General features: G+C 52.2%; 6 protein-coding genes across 6 annotated transcripts; 2 read left to right on the forward strand and 4 right to left on the reverse strand.

Annotated features, from left to right (window-relative positions):
• Positions 1-1,798: 1,798 nt before the first annotated feature.
• On the forward strand, positions 1,799-6,133 carry NCLIV_067270 (hypothetical protein; the record flags this gene model as incomplete). Its single annotated transcript, XM_003886278.1, has 5 exons — positions 1,799-2,143; positions 3,753-3,932; positions 4,366-4,596; positions 4,940-5,135; positions 6,021-6,133. 5 exons carry the CDS (start codon positions 1,799-1,801, stop codon positions 6,131-6,133), a joined length of 1,065 nt encoding a protein of 354 aa, XP_003886327.1.
• A 1,114-nt stretch (positions 6,134-7,247) lies between these two features.
• NCLIV_067280 (conserved hypothetical protein) lies at positions 7,248-9,221 on the reverse strand (the record flags this gene model as incomplete). Its single annotated transcript, XM_003886279.1, has 1 exon — positions 7,248-9,221. The coding sequence occupies one exon, from the start codon at positions 9,219-9,221 to the stop codon at positions 7,248-7,250; it is 1,974 nt and encodes a 657-aa protein (XP_003886328.1).
• Positions 9,222-13,130: 3,909 nt separating this feature from the next.
• On the forward strand, positions 13,131-14,588 carry NCLIV_067290 (conserved hypothetical protein; the record flags this gene model as incomplete). The annotated part of the gene is made up of 1 exon (XM_003886280.1): positions 13,131-14,588. One exon carries the CDS (start codon positions 13,131-13,133, stop codon positions 14,586-14,588), a length of 1,458 nt encoding a protein of 485 aa, XP_003886329.1.
• A 1,802-nt stretch (positions 14,589-16,390) lies between these two features.
• Positions 16,391-17,862, reverse strand: NCLIV_067300 (conserved hypothetical protein; the record flags this gene model as incomplete). Its single annotated transcript, XM_003886281.1, has 2 exons — positions 16,391-16,951; positions 17,080-17,862. The coding sequence occupies 2 exons, from the start codon at positions 17,860-17,862 to the stop codon at positions 16,391-16,393; spliced, it is 1,344 nt and encodes a 447-aa protein (XP_003886330.1).
• A 2,457-nt stretch (positions 17,863-20,319) lies between these two features.
• NCLIV_067310 (conserved hypothetical protein) lies at positions 20,320-21,587 on the reverse strand (the record flags this gene model as incomplete). Its single annotated transcript, XM_003886282.1, has 11 exons — positions 20,320-20,388; positions 20,455-20,494; positions 20,602-20,635; positions 20,689-20,738; positions 20,794-20,811; positions 20,873-20,912; positions 20,972-21,032; positions 21,089-21,148; positions 21,207-21,269; positions 21,329-21,338; positions 21,403-21,587. The coding sequence occupies 11 exons, from the start codon at positions 21,585-21,587 to the stop codon at positions 20,320-20,322; spliced, it is 630 nt and encodes a 209-aa protein (XP_003886331.1).
• Positions 21,588-22,406: 819 nt separating this feature from the next.
• NCLIV_067320 (conserved hypothetical protein) lies at positions 22,407-24,536 on the reverse strand (the record flags this gene model as incomplete). Its single annotated transcript, XM_003886283.1, has 5 exons — positions 22,407-22,510; positions 23,280-23,405; positions 23,504-23,818; positions 24,296-24,352; positions 24,428-24,536. 5 exons carry the CDS (start codon positions 24,534-24,536, stop codon positions 22,407-22,409), a joined length of 711 nt encoding a protein of 236 aa, XP_003886332.1.
• Between the last annotated feature and the right edge of the window lie 1,438 nt (positions 24,537-25,974).

Here is a 25,974-nt window from a genome sequence, read left to right on the forward strand (position 1 = left end):
TTTACTTTGTTGCGAAACCTTTTATTCGTCAGAGTGACGACGGTGCTTCAGAAGACCCCGGAGCGGGGATTCCGTAGACGAGCACTAACCTATGGTGGTATTGTGGCCACAGGAACTGAGGATCGGCTTTTTTCTTCTATTTACAGAGTTGGGGGTCGTCACATGCTGAATCAACAACTTTCTGGTCCGCGCTACGAGCCTACCCCTCCGCAAGCTGAGGTCTGTCGGAGAGAGAAGTGGCGAAATCCGTGGAGTATAAGCAGTCCGTGCATTGAGCTTGCGGCATCTGTCCTAAATCACGCATCCCAAAAGAACGACATCTGCATGGATAACCAGCACGTACCACAGGAACGCTCCCATTTGCTTACATCCGCAGGCTGCTTCAGTTCGTCCCTTGCCATCGCTCTAGAATGACATCAAAGCGGCATTTTTTGGTGCAGATAATTGTTGATGATCGGTTGGTGGTCAATTAGAAAGCCTACTCATTCAATGGCCGTCTGTGGACGATCGCGCTCGCGTCATACGTTTTTGTCCTCCGCACTTGGCGGGCGCCGGACGACCCTTGGTGGCAGATAAACAGAAGCTCTGTTTTTGTTCAAGTTCGTTTTTTGTCGTGTGCACTTTTCGGTGGATTCCCAACGTCTCCGGTGCCCAAGTCTTTGGCAAAGCAGGGGAACCGCCTTCGTCAAGACCATCTCTCCACGGCAAGGCGGCATTGTAGAGCGCAACCCTTCCTTGCTGGCTGTATTATCTGCAACCGCCGTTAGTCGTAGCTCCTGGGTAAATCTACTGTCCTCCCGTGTTAGCCCTGTCTCCGACCACAAAATAGGCCTTCAGCGTCATGCAGATACCGACGGACAGAAGCAGTTTTGTGCTGGTGAAACTCCGTGTACACTTGCTGTGCTACTGCTAGCGCCTGAAAACCCCACTTCGGGCCCCGCGAGATTCGGCAAGGCCGGACGAACAACTTTGGTCTGACGCACTGGAGACTGCGCACGAAAACGAATGCTCGTGCAGAAGTCCTGGCGAGAGTCTGTGGCGTGTTTTTCCCGCGAGAGACGAGAGGCAATAAAGTTACGTTGTCGATTGTGGTAGGGATAAAAACATAACCCGTTGTCGAGTGGTGCATGCAAGTGCAGACAGCATGCTAGCCGTCGTTCACGCTCTTTGTCGGAGAAAGCGACAGAAGAAACGAGCAATTTGCAAATCGGTCCATTCCATAGGAACATTGGGTTGGAATATGTCCCTCCCAGTGATTTACGACGGCGTTCGGTCCACGGACACTTTGACCAGCTTCTAGGAGCCGCACCGTTTCTCGTCGGGCTTCGCCGACACACATACCCATTCAACGCTGCCAACTTTCCGACACAGTGGATATTCGGTTGAAGAGGAAAAGACGCATTGTGGAACATAGTCCACCAGAACTGTTACTCGCGAGCGTTCTGTCCACTCCTGCCGGTCGCCCAGTCGCGTTCCATGGCCCTGGGTACGTTTTTACGGTTGGGCGAGAGAGCATTCCACACGGCTCTCCCTCTCGTCAGCAGTGAACAGATATGTTCCAGGTGTTGCCGGTGAACAGAAAAGCGCGCTGCCATCTGGGACTTCCTGCCTAGAACGCGGCTCTGCAGTTGCCAGCGTGATCGCTCGACGCGAGGCACTGGGCCTCAGCCGGTGGCGTGGTCGGAGGTGGACGTACAGGCAGTCTTTCGTCTTCATTTCCCGTCTCTGATTCAGACCTCCCGTGAGTGTGAGACTCGAAGCGACCCGACCTTCAATTCTGTTTCTCGGCGGTCACACCATGGCGCTTTCTGTCTCCAATGCCGCTCCGTCTGGCACCCCGGACGCTGCTTCACGCGAAACGCCGTCCATGGGATCTCCACCGGCGGATGCTTTGGCGCACAATGTGGACAGTGCGGAAACGCATACCATTCACCCCCCTGAGAAAGACCCACACACGGAAGCGGCAGTGGCGACGCACGTCGCCGTCCCGGTGGCGGAGCCCGAGGCCCGGCGCGGCGGGGCACGAGATCCCCCGGAGGAGAAGCCGCTTGGAGAGCGTTCTGCCTCTGAAGATGGAAAGGCGGACTGTTTTTCCACTGGGGTTGTGCAGGACCGTACGACGTGGCAGGCGGACTCGCCTCCCGTACGTGCCTGTCGTGCTGTGCAGTGGCCAAGTGACGCTGAAGAGAGGGAGTCAGGAAGGGACGGCGGCGACTGTACGCCTTCACAAGTCTCGCCCATGTCTCTATCTCGCCCTCGCTCTTTCTCGAAACCTTTCTCGCTCGTAGGGTTTGCGGAGGCTCCTTTCCGCGCACCCCTCGCTTCTTCAGACGAAGAAGATCCACCCCTGTCGGCGCCGCGGACATTCTCTCGCTGTGCGGCTGCCTCACCCGAGACTGTGGGGACGAACCGGCCAAGGGCACGTCTTGCTGTCAGCGCGGCCTCTCCTGCGGAGGCTGTCTCTTTCTCGGGAGAAGCGGAAAGACAGCATGCACAACGTAGATGGGGCAGACTGCCGCCTCGCAGCCGCACTCAGAGATCCAGGGAGAGGATCGGAGCACGAAGAACCGGGAACGAAAACTGCCTGAGAGGGGCAATCTGGAGCGTGGATGGAAGTGCGTTTTTGACCTGGAGCGAGGACGCAGTTGTCCGGCTGTTCGCGACGCCAGAAGAAGAAATGGCCGAAAAAACAGAGAGTAAGCATCGAAAACGCACCCGAGCAGAGGGGAAGAGCGGTGCGCGCCAGGCGACTCCGCGGTGTCGAGACAGCAGAGCAAAGAAGGCCGAGGCTTCCACTGCTGCGTCACTTTGTCTCCGAGGAATCCACCTCGCCCCTTTCGGGCCTCTCGCTTCTGCCCCCCTTCGTTCGGTAGCCGCCAAAGTTTTTCGTGCGCAGTTTGAACACGTGCCGCATCACTTGGTCAACTTGTCGACAGCTGAGGCGTGTCGCGGGTTTCCGGCCTTTTGTGCGACCGGCCTCCACCAGTTGGGCGGCTTGCGAGGGATGGCAATTTTCGACAGAAGCGGCTCTACAATGACGCTTGTTCTGTATCCTGCGCTGTCTGTAGGAACCCCATTTACTTTGGAGTCTTGGACGTGCGCAGACGAAGGAGAGTTGATTTTCGATTGCAGCTGGTTCCCCCGCCTCGACTGGACACAGCCGCGGACCTACTCCTATGCCGTTACCAGTCGAGATCACCCTGTATGTACAGTGCGGGCCGCGAACCTGAGAAACACGGATTTCCACGTCTTCTTCCGGCTCTGTTTTGAGCTGTCATCGATTCGTGTGAATCCGTGCTTCCAACACGGCGCAGATGGGCTCTACGTTTCCTTGTGCCCAGGACACTATCGCCCACTTCGGATCTTTCCTTACGTTCTCCTTTGTGAAAACTGTGACTGAGTAGCTGCCTTCTTGAATGGACGCGATTCGCAGATGAGAAGACTGCTTCCTTCTCTTCAGTCGCGTGCACAGTCGCCGTTCTTGGCCGGCGTGTGGCAAAAGACGCATTCGACCGTAGCTTCTCACTGTCAGTCGCTGCCGATCTCGCGTTTCGCTGGTACCTCTATCTTTCCTCGTGCTTGCGGCCTGTCGGGGACCAAACAAGCGTGGATAGGGCGTGCCGTAGGCAGAGAGCTGTCTACCTCTTGCATCTTTCTGGTTTCCTTTGGTGGAAGCCTGCCTCTGTTCCACGGTGTGCGTTATCTGCCGTCTGTGATAGGGACCTTTCCGCTGCTTTGTCTTTGCTCCTCAGATCCACCTGTATAGCGGGATTGACTGTTCTCTGCTGGCTTCGTACTCCTGCTACAATCACCTCGACGAAGTTGCTCACGCCTATTCTCTCCTTTTTCATCCGACAAAACCGCGGCTTTTCGCCGGAGGAATCAGCGGCGTGCGCATCTTCGACCTCGAGAGACCGGGGCGGCAAGTGAAGGTACGCGGAACCGTCGGCGAAAGAAACGCGACTAAGAAACGGCCCAAAGGGCTAAGCAGGGGTTGGAAAGAGGCGCATCCGTCCACAGTCACACAGAGCTAGGGGTGGCGAGAAGGGGGGACTCTGTAAAGACAGGAGAGGAGAAATAGCCACTGGCATGCCAGTGGATGTGCCCCGTGCAAACGTTTGTCAGTTGAGAGTCACGGGGGGATTGTCACACAAGGGAGCGAGTGCACCTGTCAGTAGACACTAAAGCAAGAACGTGTTTACACAAAACAGGGAGTGATTCCGCCAGAGTCTTCTAGAGTAGCCGAAAGCAATCGTTCACACTTGCGGAAGACGCCAGGAAATGTGTGACGGCATCCCTTGTCCCTTAGCTCTCTCGCTTTTGCAGGGATGCTGGAGGTTACTCTGTGTTTCCTTGTTTTCCCAGGACATACTGTTTGCAACCCGACGGGCGAAGCAAGGTCAAAAGGGAATCATTTCCTGCATGGATTTCAAGCAAGTGGGACCAGGCGCGAACCAGTTGTTTGCATGTGGTTCCTACAGTCCTTCTGTCTGTGTGTACACTGAAGAAGGCGGCGGTCGAAGAAGCGGCGTCCCGTACACGACTCCGACTCACTGTCTCCTTGACAAGGCTACCTCTTGGGGAGGCGTCACTCAGGTGCGTTGTAAATCCTTCCAAGTGAGTGTGCTTTACCAGCGTTTGCTCTAGCATCTACATTCCTGTGAATTTTTCTGGCGGTGTACGCGCCTCAGTTTTGCTCGAAAAGGACCGTGCTGCTGCGTAGCGCCACTCTTGGAAGGCGCTGGAGACTGCTGTCGTGTGAGACCTACAAGGTGCGTCCGTTTCTCGCGCCCTGATGTTCAGTTTCGTGCCCACTTCCGACACGCACTGCATTTGGTTTTCTTCAGATCCTGTTCATGCAGCACTCGACTTGGCATTCTCTCCGGAATCCGTTTTAAATCGTGCCTGGCGTCGTTTTTGTTTTTGTTTGTTGTCGCAGGTCAAATTCGTCGGGGAGCATCTGCTTGTCGCCGGCCACCGCCAAGACGGCACGATGCGGTGCTGGGACCTCCGAAGGCCGAGCTCGCCGCTGTCTCGGCTGGCGAGAGAAACAACGCAGAGCAGCCAGAAGTTCGCTTTCGACACGTGTTCTTTCACAGACGAAGACGAAGGAGAAATCACCGCCCTTGTCACAGGTAAGAGAGAACGGAGAGATCGCGAGGCAGTGGTGGGAGAGACACTGCAGAGGAGACGACAGGAGACTCCGGCAAGGCGACGCGGGAGATGAGAGCGCAGATGTGCTTGCTTCGCCGTGTCGCCGGGATACAGAGAGTCTTGAAACTTTGTTTGCTGCGAGCTCAACTTTTCTAGGCCGGCGGCTACACGTGTTCAGCTTCTTTGCTGATCCGAGTCGCCTCGACCTGCGTACGCGTTTCTATGAGTCGCTCTGTTTTCGTGGCTGTGTGCATCTTTGGGTCTGACGCGAAATTTTACCGCACAGGTGACGAGCTCGGCCAGATTTCGTTTTTCAGTTTGTCATCTTGGAAATGCATCTACACACACGCCAACGATCACCGAGGCGGTCCCTCAAACCCTGCAGTCGTCGCCACAGCGTTTCACCCCAGGCGGGCGCTTTTACTCACCGCTGCTGGAAGCAGGTGAGAAGGCCAGCTGGGAAAGAATGCAAGAAAATTTACGGTTTCTAAAACGTCCCCCAGGGTGAAGTCTCCCCTCATTCTGCGCAGGCTGCACGACAGCCACTTCATAAAGCAAAGTGGTTCGTTCTATGCGCCTGTTTCACGAGGTCAACTGCCGGTAACAGACCGTTTCTCTGGTTTCTTCCTGTGCTTTGTCGAAGATGTGTCACGAAAGACTCTTCCCCATACCGACATCGTGCACCCCGGGATGATCCGTTTTTTTCAACCGCTCTTTCCATGGAAAGGACACCCGTGTAGTTCTGCTTATAAAACACATTCTTTCTCTTTAGGCCGATAGGGGCTTTTCGGCAGAAACGCCCGATGTCGCGGTTCAGCTTTTCCATCGGACTCCCGGTTTGTGTGGCTGCGTTTCGATTCGTACAGACGGTTCCACGATTTCACTGCGTCGACCTCCAGCAGTCCTTCGCTCTCGTCAGCCCCTTCAGATGTGTCGGACGATGAAACCAAAGAACTTCGTTGTGAAGACGCACCACTAAGGGCATGTTCAGGAGAGGCGCCACAGGGCGACGACATGTACAAACCGCTCAGAGCTCACGGTTTCTCGGAAGAGGAGCCCGCACGCCACCACCGGAAGAGAAGAAGAAAAGACAAGGATGAAAAAACGATGTGGACAGAAGCAGTTGATGACGGAGGATGCGCTGCGAGGATATGGCAATGGGGGGACTAGGAAGGAGGCAGTTGAAGACAGAGGCCATCCACTGGTTTCGCCCAGACGTGATGTGCTGAGCTGAGTCTTGGCGTCCTTTGTGGGGCTTTTGAAGACCTTGCACAGTGTCAAGGCGCTCCATTCTCTTCCCGTGCTTCTTTTTTTCAAGATCCGTGCCAATAAGTCGACCCCGACCGAAAAACCCGATTGTCAACTTCCGGTGTTGTGTGGCTAGATAAGGTGCACTTTGAGCGACGCGGAACGAATCTAAGCTACCTACTTCGGGTTCCGACCCACAGAAAAGAGGCCGTGTGGCGCTCGAGGCGACAGCTAACAGGCTGACCGAATCCCACGCGCACGCCCCAATTTGCAAAGGGGAACGTGATGCACCGTGTGCATCACGTGCAGGACTCGTGAGCGGCAGTCGCCTCGGCCTTTGGAACAGAAAACATCCTCGCTGTCTGGCCGGCGAAACGCAGAAGGAAAGGCCACGGTGGACAATGCCCGCAGTTAGCAGTCGAACCGGCCCTCTCCTTAGGTTGCCCCGAGTCTGTCAATTCCAGAAGCAACGAACGGGGCTGCCTGCGAGGGGAGAGAGGCCAGGTGCCCGCATGTATACCGCATTTGACGAGGCAAAAACAAAGTTGTGAAGGCTCCTTCCAGGCGAGTGGGCGGCAGTGGCAAGAGGCAACTCTAGAACCGCGCGCGTGTGTGGCACACGCGGGGTGACAAGCAAGATCGAGAGTTTCGATGCTCCAGCAGAAGCACGCTCCGCTAATCAGACAAAAATTTCGGTGAAACAAGGAAACGGAATGTGACCTGCCCTCGACAAGCCCGCCCTGTCGATGGTCTCGACGCAGTCGATGTTGGCGGACTCCGAATGGCCGACAAACACAAGAAACAGGGTACTTCACTTCATCTAAAAAACTGCTGTCTGTGGAACCCTACGCCTTTGTCCCTGACTCCGAGGCTCCGCTGGCGGCTGCGTTACGGCCGCTTCGCTCTCTCTGGCTCATCAAACCAGGCATGTTTTTCCTGGCCACGCAGTCCCTCTCACCCTTTTCCTCTCTCACATACAAAATCGGTGCAAGCTGCGGCGACAGAGACGCCAATTCTACTGCTGCCTTCCGCGCTAAATCAGCCCGGCGGGGCTTCACGTCTGTTGCTTCTTTGCCTCCGCTGTCAATCGCCCCACGGTTCTTGTTCTCCTTCGCGGCGACGTGCGCTGGAGGTAAGTCGCGCGGCTGAAAGAGTGTGTCTATCACCAAGAGGTCCTCAGGTGTCCACGCTCGGCAAGCAGGTGTCGGCGGCAACAGCTGTGCAGCTTGGTAAATGGCAACAGGGAATGCAGCGATCGGCAGTCGCGAGCGGCCATTCCTCGGAGCGGGTGCGGGCGGTCGGGGCGAATCGGTGTCTTGAAAAACATTGTCTATTCTCTTCACAGCTTGCTGGGCAAAAGCACTTAAAGCCAGGAGATCTGCGACAACGTCCACCGCTCCCCTTGGCTTCCCAGGGGTTTCGCCAGCTGTTTTTTCCCGTTCTTTCTGGTTCGCTTCTCGGCTTCCCGGTCCCGACGCACCATCATTTGCAGCGTCCGCTCTATCTGAAGTCCCGCTCGCCGATCTTTCCGACGTCTGGCCCCCTTCCTTCTCATTCCCCTCTTGCTCTGAAAGCAATGTGAGTGTCTTTTGCCTGGCTTGGTCCATCACATTTGCGGGAACCACGCTTTCGACATCGAGGATCAAATCTTCGAGGCGCCTCTCCAGCAAGACCGCAGTCCGTCGTTTGGCTGTCCAGAAGGCCTGCGCCGTCAGCAAACGAAACGCGTCCCCACTGGCTGCGCGTCGTCGTTTCATTTCAGTCCAAAAGGAACTCCAAACTGATACCCGGGAGGTGCGGAAATTCAAAGGCCGTGCCGGCAAACGGGATGGCGACGTAGATACGGAATCGGGGACCTCTTTTTCACCGGATGGCCCTCCGTCTGATTGTCGAAGCGCTTCCTTTAGGGCGTGGTGGAGTTTTTCTCTAACATCAGGGGAACACCTCAGGCGCCTAACTAAAATGGTCTCTGGGAAGCTCTCTGCAATTTTTTTAGCATATTTTGTCTTCTCTAATCCCTTCGTTTCTGTCGACAAACTGACTACGTATCGCTGACCATTTTCCACATACACGACGCCGATGTCATCGACAAACATTCCTCCTCCTGTCCCAATTCGTTGCGTCCGCTCGCTGGACCCGCCTGCGGGAAGGATGAGGAGGAGAAACCTCGACACGGCACGCGCCACAGCGCGAGAAAAAGACAAACTGTGAGGATCGCGCGCAAAGAAAACCAAGTCGCCATCTGCGAAGCTCGTTTCCAAGAAGTAGTCTGTTGTGCTGCCCCAAAGCTTGCCGTAAAACGGCGTGTCACCTTGAAATCGCGACTGGAGCGCAGGAAGAACTTCAGTGTACATACGCCGTCTACGTTGCTCCCAGTAATACCCGTAACCGACAATCGGGAAGGCAAGGGGGACAAGGCGCCAAAGCCAGCGAAGAGAAAAACGGAGCGCGGCAGGAGGAGCGGATACAGGAGCAGCCGCAGATGGCGAAGGTGTAGAGACACCAGATCCGGCCGATGTCGGAGAGTGTGCAGTCGAGTACGAAAACGATGAAACAGAGGCGGGACGAGGTGACACGGGTACAGCAGGAAAGGACGGACGAACGAAATGGAAAGGACGCTCGGGGTGAAAACCGGGTGTACTAGCCCCGTGGTGGCACAGGGGAGAGTTGAAACAAGAAAACTTTGTGAAATCAGAACCGGGAATGTGTGTTGAACGCCTCCTCCATTTCGGCAATCCCCCTCGCAGTGCCATGGCTCCAGACACAGGCTGGGCCTGTCGCCACGCAGGGGAAGCCGCCCTCAGGCCGGCCGTGCTCATCGTTTCTTTTCTCTGAGCACCGGCTTTCGACTACTAGGAAGAAACCAGCAAGGTCGGGGAGAAGTCAAAAGAAAGAATGAGGCAAATGTCCTCCTTCGAACCTGACATGTCCCTGCAGGTTACGGTACAGGCAGGCAGACCAGCTACTTGCTGTCATGGCAGTTGTGGCCAACCCCAGAGAGTACCATGAGACACGTAAGAGACCGGCACGGGGCGGGTGCAAGGAATTTTAGCGTTCAGTGGCACACGAGAAGGAGAGCCACACATATACCCACCGTCTCCAGAACAGCAAAACCCGAAGAAGAGGTAGAAAGTGGGACTGAGGCGCGAAACAGAAAAAAACACAGTCTGGGATCACCGTTCAGTCAGTGACCTTTCGCAGGATCGCATGCAGTCACAAGCCCAAATCGTCCTACAGAGTGTTGATGCACGAGAGACACGAGTGGCGACCTCCCCGGGGTAAAATGGAGAAGAGTTTCAGAAAACGATTGGAAAGGCTTCTACGGTCAACAAAATGAAAGACAGCTTGTGGCATTTTTTCTTGGGTGGGCAACTACGCGCTCGTTGCATGCGAGTCAATCGGTTTGCCTCCCCTCTGGGAACTTCTCGCTTTGCCCAGACTGGTATTAATGACCTATCCTCTATGGACGCCCGTCGCTATTGTATGGGGGAAAACATGTGAAAATCGGTGAGGCTGTTTGAGGAGTTCGCAGTACTTCGATGAAGAGTGTGCGAGAGGAGATGCTGAGCCATTCCGCCCTGCAGAAGCTCGGAAAGGTAGTTGTAAATGGCGCAGAGAGCGGTGTCGGGCCATTCCGTATCCGATTCTGTGATAGATTTGTCTTGTATTTCTCAGCAGACCACCGGCATTCTAGAAGGTGTCAGCACCATGGGGTGTTGTCACTGCAGCTATTTGTTTGTAAGGTACTAGTGGAGGTGGAAAAAATTCGGCGCGTGTGGACGCATGTGGCTATGAAGCAACACGTGTCGTCGACGACGGCTTCTCAATGTTGTTTGTCAACATTGACGAGCCGGCCAATCCACTGCGCTTGCCGCAGATTTTTACGGGATGGGGAGTTATAGGCATATGCAAGCAACAGCACAAAACGTTATTCCTGGTCCAGGGATCAATCGATATGTAATGCGGATAGAGGATCAGTTAAACATAAGTACTACTACAACGGATGTAGCCGAGACAATATTAGCTCTTCTTCCCCTCTTTCACCAAAGAGCAACTTTACTAGGCGTCAACCGGGTGCACTTGTGATGGTGGTGAATGGAAACATGGACCCTCAGTAGCGACCCTAAATAAATTTGTATCCATCTCGACGGTCCTTTGTTACCGCCACAGTTGTGTTATTTCGCATTTCGGAATCTCGTGAAATCCGTTTGTCATGGCCTTGGTTTGCGAGAAGGAACCCTTTAGCTCAAGAATGGGCAACTAGTCAAAGCATGTGGACCGGCTTGGTACTCGAACTACGCACAGTTCCCTTACGACATTAGGAACAACGCTTCCTCAACGCCTGGGTGTGACGTTTCAGTGCAACTCAGCGTTGTGTTTTTGATCCTTCTGTAAAAAACTGAAAAGTGTGCTAAACGCACGGATACGTCCCCTACGTGAGACAATCACGGCACTCTTGTGGCGACAATTTATTTTGAGTTGCGTATATCTTTTCCTCCGCTTCTTAACCCTCGTTGCATTTCAAAGTCCTCTGTTCGCATCGGCGGGGACAGAAAGGAAAACATTTCTTTGTCGTGGAGTCTACACATTCTCCTTCACTCTCATATATCACGTCTTTGTGTGTTCTGCGACATTACTTTTTCTCCCTCTGTCTCCGCATCATTTGAACGCCTGCTAGTTGGGCAGAAGATCCGTTGTTGAGGAAACCATGAACCTCTGTCCAGGGCAGACAACTGTGGTCAGCTAAACCGAGTGTTAGAGAAGATGAAGGCGGTAATTTGGAAGGTATTCTTTGCTCACAGAAACAGCGTAAAAGAGGTAGAACACAAAATACCGGCGGCTAGACCAATGCAGGATAAGCGCGTGCAATGCAAACTAATTCCGTTTCTTCCATGTTCCTAAAGTTTGTTCCTCTAATATCATGCTGTTTGTCGTCTGCTTGTATCCTGTGAGGCATCTCCGTAATTGAGCGGCAGTAAGACTCTCTCTCTCAGGTAAAAAACTGCGCGAGATACGCTCTTGGAGGAAGGCAAGCTATTGAACACAACTATTCCATCGGCATGCGCGAATTTCGCCTGTTTAGTTTGTTCATGGCTAAGGCATTCGGTCTTTCCGAGTTGCTTGAGTGTATGAAAGCGAGTACGGTTTGATGGCAGTAATGAGACAGCGCAACTTCTGGCCTATCACCATACGTTACGTGCAGTGATGCTTGTCCGATCGTAGTCCCATAACTCTGAGCATGCGTGATGATAGACTTTTCCTATCGACGAACGGCGCTGCCGCCGTAGGGGAATTTGCTTCCCTTCAGTGTTGTGTATTCGAGACCATTCTGTTTATCGCGCCTGTAAAGAAACCCTACAAAGCGCACACTGAAAGGCTCCGTATACTGCGCCCTGACTAGCCCAACCTTGTATCTCGTGCAGGATCGTGCATGCAAAGCGAAAGAAGTCTCTCTAATAAAACAATTCTGAGTGCGGAAGACGCTTTCGCGCTGTGAGAGGAAGGATGTCTGTGGTTGTGACTTTTCTTATGAACTACAGTACACATGTGAGAATGCAATTGCATGCGAGTCACTCATTCCCCAGCCGATACCGGCGTTCAAAGTGGAAGATCAAATCCTGTGCACAAACAGGGCCATTATTCGCCGGTCAATTTTGCCCCCACTATCCCGATGCGAAGGCCCCCCCCTTGCCTTCTCTGAGGAGTAGTCTGATTTGTTTTCCGGTCTGAACCGGCAACCGCAGGCTTCGCAGTCGGCTCCACATTTTTTGCGTGTCAGGAGGGTCATAAGCATGGATAACCTGTCAACAGACGTACCACCTATACCAATCGAGAGTGATTCGGGTCACGGACCTTCCGGGTCCCGAGAAGAACTCTCAAAGACAGAACGCAGCGACAGTGCTGGCTCACATCGAGCGTCGACGGCTGTTTGTGAGGATAAGTCCAGGACTCGAGGGCAAAAAATCATAAACAAAGGGAGGCCACAATTAATAATAGCTGACAGTGTCTTCTCCCAACCACCTGTTTGCAATACGTACTGCAAGTGGTCGAGTGCTCTACGGCGCGAGTGTGCAGAATTTTGCCCTGTTGTTTTCCAGCCTGAATGTTTGAACTTTAGTGCCTGCATTCCACATCAAACCCAACGCAAAACACTTCGGCTTCTGAATCGATCGAACTCTTCAGTTCAGTTTTTCATATTAGCTCCTTCCGATCCTGCATTTCATGTCAGCTTCGAAAAAAAGGGCTTTCTAGCTCCAGGAATGACCCAAGAGGTACAAGTTTACTTTTGTCCGCTTGAGTGGAGACTCTATAAATCATCAATGAGAGTCCTCTGTTCGTCTGTTGACTCGGGACACGATCGGAGAGAAGCGCTAAATCGTGGTTCCTCAGACGTCAGTTACAGTTGCAGTAGCGCCGGGCTTTTCGCGTATCCGCAGCTCGCGAACGTGAAGCTTCCCCGATTCTTTGACTTCGGACACGTGCCATTGAGAGTCACTGTCCGCAGAACATTTGAACTTCGTAATGAGCATCCCGTGTCGTTTCAGTTCGCGATAAAGACTCTAATCCACAATCCAGACTTCGATATAGCCCCCACCTGCGGGGATATACCCGCTCGGGGGTCACTGACTATTGCGATAAATTACACGCCAACCTCTGTCGCGACAACGTTCTTTGCCTTCGAACTCAGAGTGGCTGACTATGGTTCCAAGCCTATCCGCGTGGACGCCATGGGCACCTGTGGAGTGGCGCCCGTTGCCTCCCCATCATCGTTGAAAAACCCAGACACCTCCCGCAATGAAACGCTCGGTGTGAGCGACGACAGACTTCGAAGAAAAAGGGATGTCATTTTAGTGCAGCATCCTTCAAGCCCACAACGTAGCAAGTGTTGTGAGACGGCAGATCATGTAGTTTACAATGGGGTGGTTGTTCCAAATGCCGAAGGACACGCCGTGTGGAACGGAGTGTTCACCCAGCAAATAGGCAAGAAACTGGGGAAATTGCCGAGCATACAGCGGCGCAGAACTGAAGCTCCCTCATCAGCACATGAAAACCACCGCACCCAGGTCGGTCAACCATATGACAGTTGTAATTTGGTTTTCGGATCAGAATTAAACCTCATAGCCAGCGACAGTGTACGCGACTGCAGAAAAGCTCGGTTCGAGAAGCGATGGAAAGAGGCTGTACAGTTCCACAGGGGAAAACGCAAGGTCATGATGTCGGTGGGCGAATCACCTCCGAATGAGTCAAGAAATCAGCGATTGCTTGCCCGTAGGCAATTTGATAATGAGAACGTGTTGAGGCAGTGCTCATTGCAAGATCAGATCCGAGATAAGTGTGAATTCCCGACCGAGCCGGTGGTGGTATCTGTGCGTTGGCTACCTAAGCAAGTTCATGGTCGCTCCACTGCCATGGATGAAACCATGAATAATTCGTTTGCTTTGAGAAGATGGAGTAAACACCGTTTTGTTCGAGCTGTCACTTCCATCATCAAGAGGAACAGGTTACTCCGCCGTTTGGCAACCCTAACGCAAGCTGTGCCCTGGCAGTGTTCCTCCTCAGCTTCGATTTCATCGACAACTGGTCTAGCGCGAAACGGCTCAGCCATGAAGTTGTCTGATGACGATAGTGAGAATGGAGAACAAGGAGATGTTTCTAAGAAGGCGATTCATTCTGTCCTCCTTCGTCGGTGCACAACAGTACAACGCCTGTTCCAGATTCCTGCAACGACCCACACGGTCCCTCCCTGGTTCTGTGTGAAAGAAAGAGTGAATGTAGCGGACTTGATACAATGCGTCAAAGAATACAACAATATGAAACCGATTCCACAGATAGACTACCAAATCATGGGTTTGCGAGAACATCCCATCCCGACCTCAGCTTGGCACCTCGAACAGAGCGATCGAGAACTTGTCGCAGCTTTGCTTAGACCACAGAATCATTCGTTCTCAGGAGGAGCAATAGAGAAAACAGCTGACGAAAAGCCAAGCTTGCCAATTTTGAAGTTCGATCCACCTGTTATAAACGGCGTGTTCTTCATGACCCCTGCAACCGCCGAATTCCGGCCTCTTGTTCCCTTACCCCGATACGTCGAAACAGACCTCGGGCATTGCTTTCAAAAAGTAAGATACTGTTGCTTCGAGAACTCGAAGAAAGACGTCAATTCGTCAGTTCACTCTGCAGAATGAAGTAGTGCAGCAGTCGTACAGGATCTCCTTGCTAACGGCGGAGTCCGGTGTGGATGTACGCGCAGTCTGTACGATGCATTGCTTGCAGGGATTGCCCCCCGACCGTCGATCGAAAAGGCCATGTCTTTCTCTCCCATTCATGAGAAGTATTTCGTTAAGCAATGTGTTTCGACCGTCGTCCATTCACAAAAATAGAGATGGTCTTCTCGATGAAGTCACCGGCAGGCACAACTGTTTCGGTCTCCGGCCCTCTTATCCACCTCTCTTGTACTTGGGCACGTCTCCGGAGAGAGTGTCAGACGGGGGTTTCCCAGCTGATCAGGTACGGCAAACACCACGACACGTATGTCAGGATATTGGCGTTCGTGTAGGTGTGTCGCAAGTCGGATCAGATGTGTAAACGCAAGCTTCTGGTTAGAAGTTGAACTGGAGATAGAAATGAAACAGAACGAGAACGGAAAACTGGTTTAGGCGCGAAGGCTTCACAACGAAAGATGTCCACCACTGATGAAAATCATATAGGCATCTTATCTGAGACGAAAGTAGTAGGAGAACGTTACGTCTTGTCCTGGTTCTTCAAAAATATGACCATCGCCCCCGCCCACTGGTTTTGAGGCTGCGTGTTGCAGATGAGTGACACTGACTCCGACGATCGAGACGATTCGTTCGACATTCCTGCACCGGATATCGATACGTACATGAGGGACTATCAGGGTGCCTCCCGATCTTCTGCCACACCAAAAGAAGTGGTCCAGTGCAAATCCCACGACACAAAAAGAGAGAAGTTCATGCGCGCGACTGCGACGTTGGCAGGAACGTGGGCGGTACAAAGAAACGCAAGGTTACAACGCCTCGTAGAGATAAACACAAAGCTTCCGCCGGAGCATAGGGTCCAGCTGGCATGATTGTCATGGTTCAAATCAGTCTGTGGTTATGGAAGCCGCTTCGTCTTAAGCATGAGCACACATACAAAAGATAAGCATGCCCGTCAGCGAGGTAGCATGCATCTGCGAAAAAAAACTTGCAACACCATGGCTGACTGGTCTACATCCAAGCTGTCACTCTTCATCAGCCAAACGAACTGCTCCATCGTACGATAGTGGTTCTTGAGGGCGACATATGGTCAACAAGTGTGATCCGCCAAGATGTGCACACGACAGCCTTCTAATTCGTTATCCATCGATAACACCGGTCTCCAGAGCAAAGAGTGACTCCCGCTGCTAACGTGCATAACATTTCGACGCAAGGCCATGATTCCTTTCGTCAAGCTCCCGGACAACCAGTATTTTCTATGTGGAGCAGCGCGACTGTATCGTGGGCAAGTTGGGGTCAGAGGGAAAACTCTGCGTGAGTTCGAAGAATGCAAATATAGGATGCACCCGGAATTGAAAGAAAAATTCCCACCCGTGAACCGCTGGTTCAGCGTTTCACAGCTTGTAGTTAGGCATGAGAGTCAAGCCCCTAGACAGGATTACAATGAAGACTGTGCATTAGCGCTAGAGGGGAATGAAGGGGTCCTCCACTCCAAAACTGCATTTAAATAGCCACAGTGACTGAAACAAGGTGTGACCTTTCAGACTCGTCGAGACACATGCCGACGAACAGTCCCCGGGGTTGCGCCAGGGAGGGCCTCTTCAGTGAACTGCAACTAGGAACAGGAACGTGGACCCCGTGAGAAAATAGAACGGGAATCTGCGCAAGAACCACCCGTACGGAATTTAGTATAATGAACGGAAACGATGGTGCACACTGTCCGGCTCGTCAAACTTGAACATATGCACACTGATGACTATCTGCCCACCCTAAACCAAAAACCACGACGAAAAGTTCTCAGCTGGTGAGAACTTTCCTCCCACATATGCAACAGACCGGGGTTTCCCACGGAAAAACAGTAGTTCTCTAAAACAGTCTTCTTTAACCTGATCCCTCTCGATGTGAAAATAAGAGTTTCGGAGGATCGAGCATGATCCTGCGACGGCATTCCTCAAAGACAGAAATCCTGAGCTGCTGGCCGAGTTGCGGTTGCCGCAGGGTGGTTCTGCTGCATTGTACTGAGCGTTGATGTAAAACATGGGATTGACAGGAGCGGGAACAGCAAGCATCCCCAGCGGCCGAACGGTTAACGGGAACCATTCTGAGTCCGGTACGCGGACCGTGTCCGCTGAGCCATCCGCGACGGGAGCATCCAAAGCGACCACCGATGAGCTGTTTTCAAAATCTTTCGAATTGTCATCTGGCATGCGTTCCTCAACTGTCCACCACCTCACGCTGATCTGGATCGAGGCGAACTGGCCCGTCAAAGAGCCCGACGGTGAACTCAGAAAGATACGCCCCTCACTGCTTTTGTTGCGGACTTCTTCCAGCTGCACATACACGCAAGACAGGAAAACCTGCTGGTCGTGTCTCGAAAAAGAGGCCACCCTTTGGACGCATCTGTAGAGAATGACTTTCAGAAAGGAACAACAAAAGGCCCTCGAATATCCGAGCTTACCTCAAGTCGTGCTTTTGAATTGTCCAGCCACTCTCGTAGTGGAGATGGGGTGTAAGCAAGGTTGTTGTCGAAGGCGTCGACCAAGTTCACTTGTTGAAGCAAGCCCTGCACCTTCTCTGCATCAGCCCTGGGAAGAGCCACTTCCAGAGAATTACTCCAGAAAGCAGCGTCGTGAAAGAGATACGAACCGACCAGTGTGTCCCCGACAATCGCATAATCTATGTGGCTATTTGACAGTGCCTTGGACACAATCTCCATGATGCACATGTTTGCTTCGTATGTCTTGTAACTGACCCTCCGCGATGTCAGTGGCAGGGATGTACCCCATGCCTCTTGAAGCAATTCAGCTCTCTCGGGTGCTTTCCAACTGGACAAGTCGTTGTCTGTGTACAACGAAGGTAACGATGTTGCGACACACCGAGTCTCGTCCTCCTTCGTTGGTGTGTAATACACGGGAAGGCGTGCGTTTTGGATGTATATCAGCGCCGGAAACGTTACCTGGTTCCAGAAAATCAGAGACAACCCAACCAGAGCGGTGATGCCGATGAGTGCTAGTTGCTGCCACCGTTGCTTCATATACACGCGCTTGAGCCGCAACATGCGAAGAGCGTGATATCCACGAGCTTGCTTATCGGATCCACCTACAACCATCCTATAAGTTCGGTTTGCCGGAGCATCTGGGTGTCTATTATGGTTAGAGCAAGCCATAAGCGGCACCTCTCCCACCGTCAGGGGCCGTGAAAAGCCCGGAGGGCCTGAGCCGCTCTTCTGCTTTGGCTGCATGGGGTTCACAGTCAGACAACGGAAGGGGAGTCACCACTCTACTGGTTCAACGACCGTCCCACGAAAAACTGCACGTCGGAAAGCTGCTCTGCCCGAGCAAGCACGGAATTTATAGACTTAACGTAAAGGAGTAAACGATACTGGATTTTATGGGGTAATAAAGTTAGTGGAAGGGGATGCACGGAAAGCGGGAAGAAAGCACGCTAAGAGGACGTCTCTGAGCTTGCAGATTCGAAAGTGCAAGACGGCAGGAAGCGTCCGCAGTGCGTCGCATGTAAAACAGAAAAGGGGGGAAAACAAACAAAAGTCAGCCGCAGTCGCTTGGAAATGGAACAATGAGCCCTCCGTTGGGAAGCAAGCGATTGAGGTTCTGTTGCGGAGAGCTAACTACCGCACCTGTATCGTTCCGCAACAAACTTTCTTGTCGATGGAGGATGGTAGTCGGTATCCTCTGCGGGAGATAGTGGGGAAATTCAAGTGAGATGTTAATCTTCGGTGTTCCTGAATTGGACACTCGACAGGCTGATCTTCCTTCCCTCGCCCAGAAACAGTTTGGCAGGAAGTCAGCATCGATTCGCTAGTGGCGTGGCAGCAAGCTGCATGCATCTTTTGGAGCAGACCCGGCACGCGTGCGGACCAACTGCATGGCACTAGTTGACCCTATTAAACCCCAGGACTAGCAGCAGGGCGGGCTGTTGTGAGCGCCAAGTGTACCGTTGTGTAAAATAATGTTCGTCTCAATGCTGTCGCAAGTGAAACAAACGTTTTTGCTTCGAGTCCTATCTGATGCTGGAGTAGGTTTTGGTGTCGATTTCAGCGGCAATGAGCGCATTGATGTAAATCGGTGCCTCTACAGTTACGGTATGAGGCGGACGGAAATTTCATCGAATGACAACAGCATGTCTCAAGACACAATGTACCGGCGTGTCAGCGAGGTAAATTGCGAGAGCGTCAGGATAAACAGTCACCTGCGGCCTTCGCTGTGCACCATTCTTCTGTGGTATGTTTCGGCTTCGAACAGCGGGCTGATGCGACTCTCCCCGTGCATTTCGAGACTCTTCTGTCTGGGGAGGGTGACTCCGTCGTCTTTGCAGTGACAGGGGTGATGTCTCACGTCGTCGCACCCCGCTGCTCCGGCGGAGCAGGAAAGAGATGGACACAGGCAAGAAAAACGGATGTCACGTGCAGCAGGAGTTACCTCGAAAGGTGATCTTCGAGCGAAGTCAGAAGGCGCACTGCACCGTTCGATCTCCTTGGTCGCAGACGACAAAGGCAGCAACAGGAAGTATGCTTTTGTAGATGAACGCATTTCCTAAAGGTGATAAGTTGTAAGCTCTGTACTCCGCTGCCGTCTTGAAAGTGCACACTGCAACCCTCACTCAACTATGACACGCCTCAGTTGTGGGTCCCCACCAGATAATTTTAGTTTGGACTACTTTTTAGATTCGTGTCTCTGAAACCTGCCACAGCATAGTGAGTGAAGGGATAGTGTCACGGAGGCGTTTGAGCTCTAAACTTTTGCTGTCAGTTGAGATGTGACTTAAATTGGAAAGCAGGATCCGTGGCTGCAGTCACCTGCGGGGTACCACGGAGTTAGCTCGCGGAAATGAAACGTCAATTGGCAGATTCGAGTTCTTTCTCCGGACGAGGTGGCCTCGATATCACTGCGAATCGAGTAAAATAGTCAGGTTGACAGTTACGGGTCTCCGTAGCATTAATCTCGACCTGGTTTCAGTGGTATGTAGACTCGGTTGTCCGGAGAAAACTCACGCTCGTACAAAGCAGTCACTCTTCTGCGCGGAGAGACTGAGCGGAAACATGCGCTCAACCACATTTAAAAGCGTGCATTTGTTTCTAGAGCAGCAGAAGTTCCTTCAGACTTTCTTGGAAAGAGCTGGCATGTAGGCTAGTGGTTGACTACCTCAACGCCGATTTAGATAAGCAAATACTTATCGAAAGCTGTATCAACGGAATCGCCACCAAAGTTTCATTCGAACAGCAATGGTTACAAAGAGATTGGTTTCGCGACAGAAAGAATAACGCCTTCCTGTTATACGACTGTCTCATGCATTCCACTCGAGCCAACGACGGGCTACAGTGCTGCTTACCTCGGATACAGGTCCTCCCACGCCAGCCTTATTTGGAAGAACACCCAGCTGTCTTCCAGCGGCACGCCGGGTTACTTCCGTGACGGGCCATTCAATATCACCTACACTCAATCCATGTAGCGTGGTCTTTGTGTGTATAAGGATTCTCTCATTACATGTTTTCGCCCAGCTGAGAATGAGGGATGAAGGACGCGACAACGGAAAATCGTTTCATATTACCTACATTGCCTTTCTCTCAGCAGAAAATTTTGCGAATTCCATGGCAGGACTACAGTTGCCCGTGTAATTCTGCCAGGAAATCTAGTGGTGCGGCTCGACAGAAACAGAAAACGAGTTCCTACGTCTGGAGCTATGCACAGGTGTTCTCCAACGTTCGCCCAGTTTGCCGGACAAGTCGCGCTGAAGTCTCTGGGAGGCGCTGGAAACAAAAACATCTCACGTTGTCGTGAAACCACTTAAAATGTGGAGAATGTACCTGTCATGCACGGCCAAGTCGCCTGACATTTCCAAGCAAATTCTTCTTTCTGCAAAGCCGAACTGTCTTTGAAATTCGAAGCACGGCAGCTGGAGTTATGCCGATCGAAGAATGCGTGTGTGTACCCCCAGGAATGAGTCTAGCCTCGGATCTTACGGGCCAGTGTATTCCACAGGAGGAGCACATAGTCCTTCAGTGCCGCGTAGGGAGAGTATGTTACCACACACCATAAAGGACCCTTACCATCTTGTGTTTCAATCCAGTCAACCGGGCACGTTGCTGTGTAGTCCCTTCTGATTCCTTCCGTATTGGCGACAGGGTCACCAGACATTTGTCATCCTGTCTAACCTGCATTGTCCGATGTACCTGGTTGAGAAATTATGATTGCCGGAGTCATCATTCGGTACGCAGGCGGCTGGATTCTAACCAATATTTTTTGAGACGTTCCTCGGCAATATGCAGCAACTCTATGCATTGGTGTTTTAAACGGTGCAGGTGTGTTAGAAAGGTGGAGGGAGAGTTTCACCTTGATCAAGTTCATGGCTTCTATTATCTTGCATCAGCTGCGCTACTGCTTTCTTTTCCGCCTAAGGCAACAGGTCGACTGGACCACAAGCCACAATATTTTTGTTAGAGTACATACGTTGGCGACCGCGTCGTCGATGAACTGTTCCATTTGGGGCGGAAAACCCGTACCGGCCTCCTGCAAACGCCAATGATTTCGGTCCCCAGTGATCATGTACGTGGGTCGAAGAATTCACCCGAAGTCCCGAAGGTTGGGGGGCGTTTGTACCGGTGAGCTGCCTGAGTAAACTCATCAACAACTGCAAACGTTAGCTGATAAGATATTTTCCCATTTGCAGGAGATTCGAGCGGCGTTCACCGATAGAAGTCTGTCCAGAAAAGGAAGTGTCAGCGCAGACCGCAAGGAGTTAGCAGCACTCGCGTTACTCTTACCCCACCACGGGACTGAAGCCTGCCTTTGATTGAATAAACCGCGGAGGAGCAGCACGTTCTGTTCTGGAGGCGTAATCGACGGAGGAAGGATCTCTGTCAATCCCATGCGGCACAAAAGTGCATATTGCTCTACCCCAGAGGGCGCAGGACGTGACGCCGGCGAGAATTGCTACTTTCATTGCCATCAGCTAAGCAAGGACAACCTGTGTAAGAAGATTTTCCTTAGAGCGTGTCGCGCGTATGCGGGTTGGGGCTTTCTGTGGAAAGAAATCGCAGTGTACCTACACGAATGCTTATGATGGACTCAAACTCATCTGTCATTTGCTCCTTCTCCGAGGTCGACGAGATAAAATAAGAGAATAGCACCATGCTTCATCTGCTCCCCACAACCGGTAAGTGCTGCTTTCAGTGACCTCACTCCACGCGTTCTCGTCGGCAACTCGGTCGCTCGCCCTAACAACCTCCGTCCCTCGATTAGACAGAGGGCCTGGGCTGTATCCCTATTGCAGCATTGCACAGTGATATTGCCAACCTAGTATCTAGTAATGCTAAATAAAATGCAGCAGCAAGAGTGCTGATCTGTAGTCCTCTGTTTACGGCTATATGCAACAAGGGGTCTCAACGTGCTGCGTCCAAGAGGGGAGATATGGTGCGTCGTAGCACGATCTCGTCTGATGGTAGTTGCAAAGGTGCAGAATAATCGATGTGTGAACGTCCTAAGGACCCCGCTGCCCGGATAATCGTCCGTACAGCAGCAGTCGGATGGAAAAGCACGCGATTAGAACGTCACATTCGAGTACGGCTTGATATTGTTGAGCTAACGGCTTCACTGGCCAGGAGTGGTTCCGCCGGACCTAGTGCCTACAGTTACTTCCTGACGCACGGCATGCACCACGATTGATTTAGTGATAACACGCAGGATGCCAAACGGCGCATCCGCAGTGAAGCTATTCATACGCAGAAGTCCCCCGATAGTTTGTATGAGCGCCACAGATGATTATGAATTAGTGTCTGCATAGAGGGTGAGCTGGCTGCAGTTTGCACCATTCCTGCGTCCCTGCATCCCTGGGAGTATTGACTTCTTGGCCAGTGGCTTCGCCGAAGTCACCTGAGAAGGGATATCAAGGGCACGCATCCAAAGTGGAAATTGGAGAGGACTTCCATCACAGAACTGACATCCATTAGGAGAGCCAGTGGTACTATTCACGGGAGACGGCTTGACACTGGCTGTGGAAGTTCACGTGACTCATCCGGTACCTTGACGCTGTGTGGCATCTTGGAGTCCTTGGACATCATAGATCCTTTTTATAGGAGGCTGACCTGCATCACACGACAATGGGCACCACAAGTACCACATGGCTCGGTTACCTGTAACCTAGCTGCATGTGAGTCATCCTGATGACGTTGTGACTCTGGTTATACTTACGGGAGAGAGCATATATCTCGTCATCCGAGCAAAGTTTTAGCTGTGATATGCTTCTGATTTTTTTCCAGACAGCATTTTCTGTTTTCTCCACCTTCGACACTCTCAGGTACTCCGCCAGGTTTTCTATATCTGTATCCATTGAAAGTCACAAGCGTCACCGCGACAGGAGCCACATAGGATACCAAGGAGTTCTCCATCCCACATCTGTTCGGTGGCTACAAGGGTTCCCTACCTCGCTGAGTCAGAGGTGGACATTTTTCCGACTGGGGCGCTCTTTCTTGCGAATGTTGTGCCGTAAAAGCCTGTTGTACAATGGGGTCGTCTGCAAGATCAATGAACAAAGGGTGCAACAGTTAGAGCCAGCACGGCGTGGCGAACCGTGCACAACATGCCGGAGAGAGTTGTCGCTTGCATCCTCAGCTAATAGGGTTACGAAAAAATGAATTCTCACCGACAATCGACGCGATCGAGGAAACACTGCAGTTCCTGAATTCGGCGTCACCTTGGAGAAACTGAATGGCAGCCTGACGGGTGGTAACGTTGCCTTCTTTCAGACGGTTTGCAATCACCAACAGGTCTGAACATGCAGCAAGGTTCGTAGGAACAACGAACTCTTCATTCCTGCAATGGGACGATTACTTTAGGATCACACTTAAGCCCCGGCTGAACACTTACCGCCTAAGCTTAAATCGGGGCAAAGGACGGGGGTGCCTAACGGTGCCTCGGTGACCCCTTGCATGTTTCCCACGGGCTGATTCTCCGATGTTTCGGCTGTGCTGGCGGGAATAGAAGAAGAACTCTGAACAAGTGAAGCGCCAGGGAAGGTGCCGGGGACAGGTGTGGCCATTGCCGAACGTGCACCTGGCGTCACAGGAACGATCTGCGAGGCTCCCCCGTACTCCGTTGCGAGAGCGGTCGATGCGGAATAACTGGCGGAGTAAACACCCTGGATAGCCATTCCGCCAAGGGCCGTCGTCGGGAACATGACACCTACGCAAGAAACAGAAGGTTCGAGACAGTGATATGCATTGACCTTACGCTCCCATGAATGACCGGCGCAGCGGAAGCAAAATGGTCAAGAAAATTACAGGTAACACCAACGACGTCGCCAGAAGGATCCCACCAGCCACTATTTCGCCACTTCACGAAAGTCGCGAGCATCAAAAGCTACGTTGTTTCACCCGCTACTACGGAGCGAGTCTGCACCTGTGTTTGTCGGCAGCAGTGTCACGCCCGGAGGCCTGGTATAAAACCCTGGACCCTTGCCAGCATATCCAGGCTGTGGGAGTGGCACGCCATAGCTGCCTTTGAATCCATATCGGCCGTAACCAAAGCCGTAAGGCCCTGCAGGCAGATATGGAAAAACGCGAGTAGTAAGCGTACGGACATGAAGAGGCGCATGACCATTGAGAGAAGATTTCAGCACCTCATGTGTGCAGAGACGCTCCCTACACACAATGCTCTCACCATCGAGCCGCCGAAATCTTGGAACCTCGTGTCGCGTGCCGGATTCAGCGGGATTGCCTGAAGAAATCAGCGGATACACTTGTCCAGTAAAATGAGAGATGGATCCGCTGGGAAAATGGTCCGACCACTCACCTGAAACAGTGTCGCAGTACCGGAAACACTGAATAGCTAGCATCCCAAGCCATACGCCATACCATAGAACAAACATTTTGCTGAAGCAGGAAAACAACTCTTTGGTCATCTAACACTCAGCGTAGATTCAAGCTAACATATCACTTTTTTTAGCAGCATTCACAACACGGCGGACTAGACTTCCTGTCCCGCCAGAACATCTAGATAAAATTATTTGACTGAGGCTGTGCGAGCAGTAGGCATGACATGGTCTACCGGACGGGCGCGTTGTTCCTGCACTCGTATCAACTTCCCTAAGCATCGTGTTAGACGCGTATCCCTCTAAAAACATGGCTGCAATGAACTACCGCTACCGTCTCTTACTAATCCAAGAGTACCTTTTAACTGTTTTTCATGTAGTCTCCAAAAGGCCTAAACCCTTGACCACCACCTGTCTTCTGCAGCACGAGCTTCACGGTAGCCCTGGATAGCCGACAACCTCAGTAAGCCCCATGAGCAGACGTGACGCATCCACATTCTCAATTCGCCAAAGAGGGGTCCGAGGGGTCACGAGCCACTGGTACAGGAGGAAGATGCGATCATGGAAAATGCCTGCTTTTCCTTCCGATGTTCTGAGCAGCATATTGAGCCGGGACTTTCCTCTAGCTCGAACATCTTTGCCGATCTCAGTAGCGAGACAGGAGACGCTTGCGAAAACCGTGATTTGCCTTCGTTTGGCGGCGCAGGACAAGAAAGCAGTCTCTCCGCTTGTGTGGGGATGCAGTTATTTTGGAGGCTGCATCTGTCTCGCGGCACACGCGTAGAGCTGATGCATTGAAGAGTTGTGCAAATACCTTTCGTCAGCAACGCCCCATACTTGATATCCTCAGTCGTCATGCAACGCTGGTGTACGATCCGTACTCCTCTCACTGCCAGCGTACACAAGGCACTCAGAGCATGCGCCTGTTCGGATGATCGCAACCTCCGTATGATCTGTCATACATCTCGAAACTTCGCCGCAAAAATATGTGCATCCCCCTCTCTTCTTTGTTTCGTCTCACCAATCGCAGGATAGGTGCTTCTCCATAACTGACTGCTACGGTCAGTAGCTACGGTGGTACAGTTAGAAAGCTAAACGGACCCGGTGTCGGGGAACCGCCGTGTCATCTACCGTTCGCCTTGAGCAAGATATCGATCGGTAGGTGACATCCCCACGAATCTTCTACCGTGCGTGATTATGGTTTTGCGCCTGTCCCATGTTGAACACTAAGCAAAAGCAGTGTGTGAACCCCGATACACTTTTTTTCGAAAAGCTGCTGTTGACCGTAGTTAGGCAACTCAACACAGGATGGGGACACTAGATTCATGACCTTCTCTAATAGCATACACTTGTTCATTCGCCCAGCAGTGATGCCCAAGCAATGAAGCTCATTTGTTGCTACATAATCGAGAATTTTGGAAGCAACTTTTTTGTTGTTCCATGCTACGTTTAGCGTTATCCTGATGCTGCCGTCTGCCTATGCGTGTGAGCGTTGATGTACGAATCAAAGAATCAAACTACTTGTTGA

The sequence above is a fragment of the Neospora caninum genome, chromosome XII (assembly GCF_000208865.1).
Source record: "Neospora caninum Liverpool complete genome, chromosome XII".
Lineage (NCBI taxonomy): Eukaryota > Apicomplexa > Conoidasida > Eucoccidiorida > Sarcocystidae > Neospora > Neospora caninum.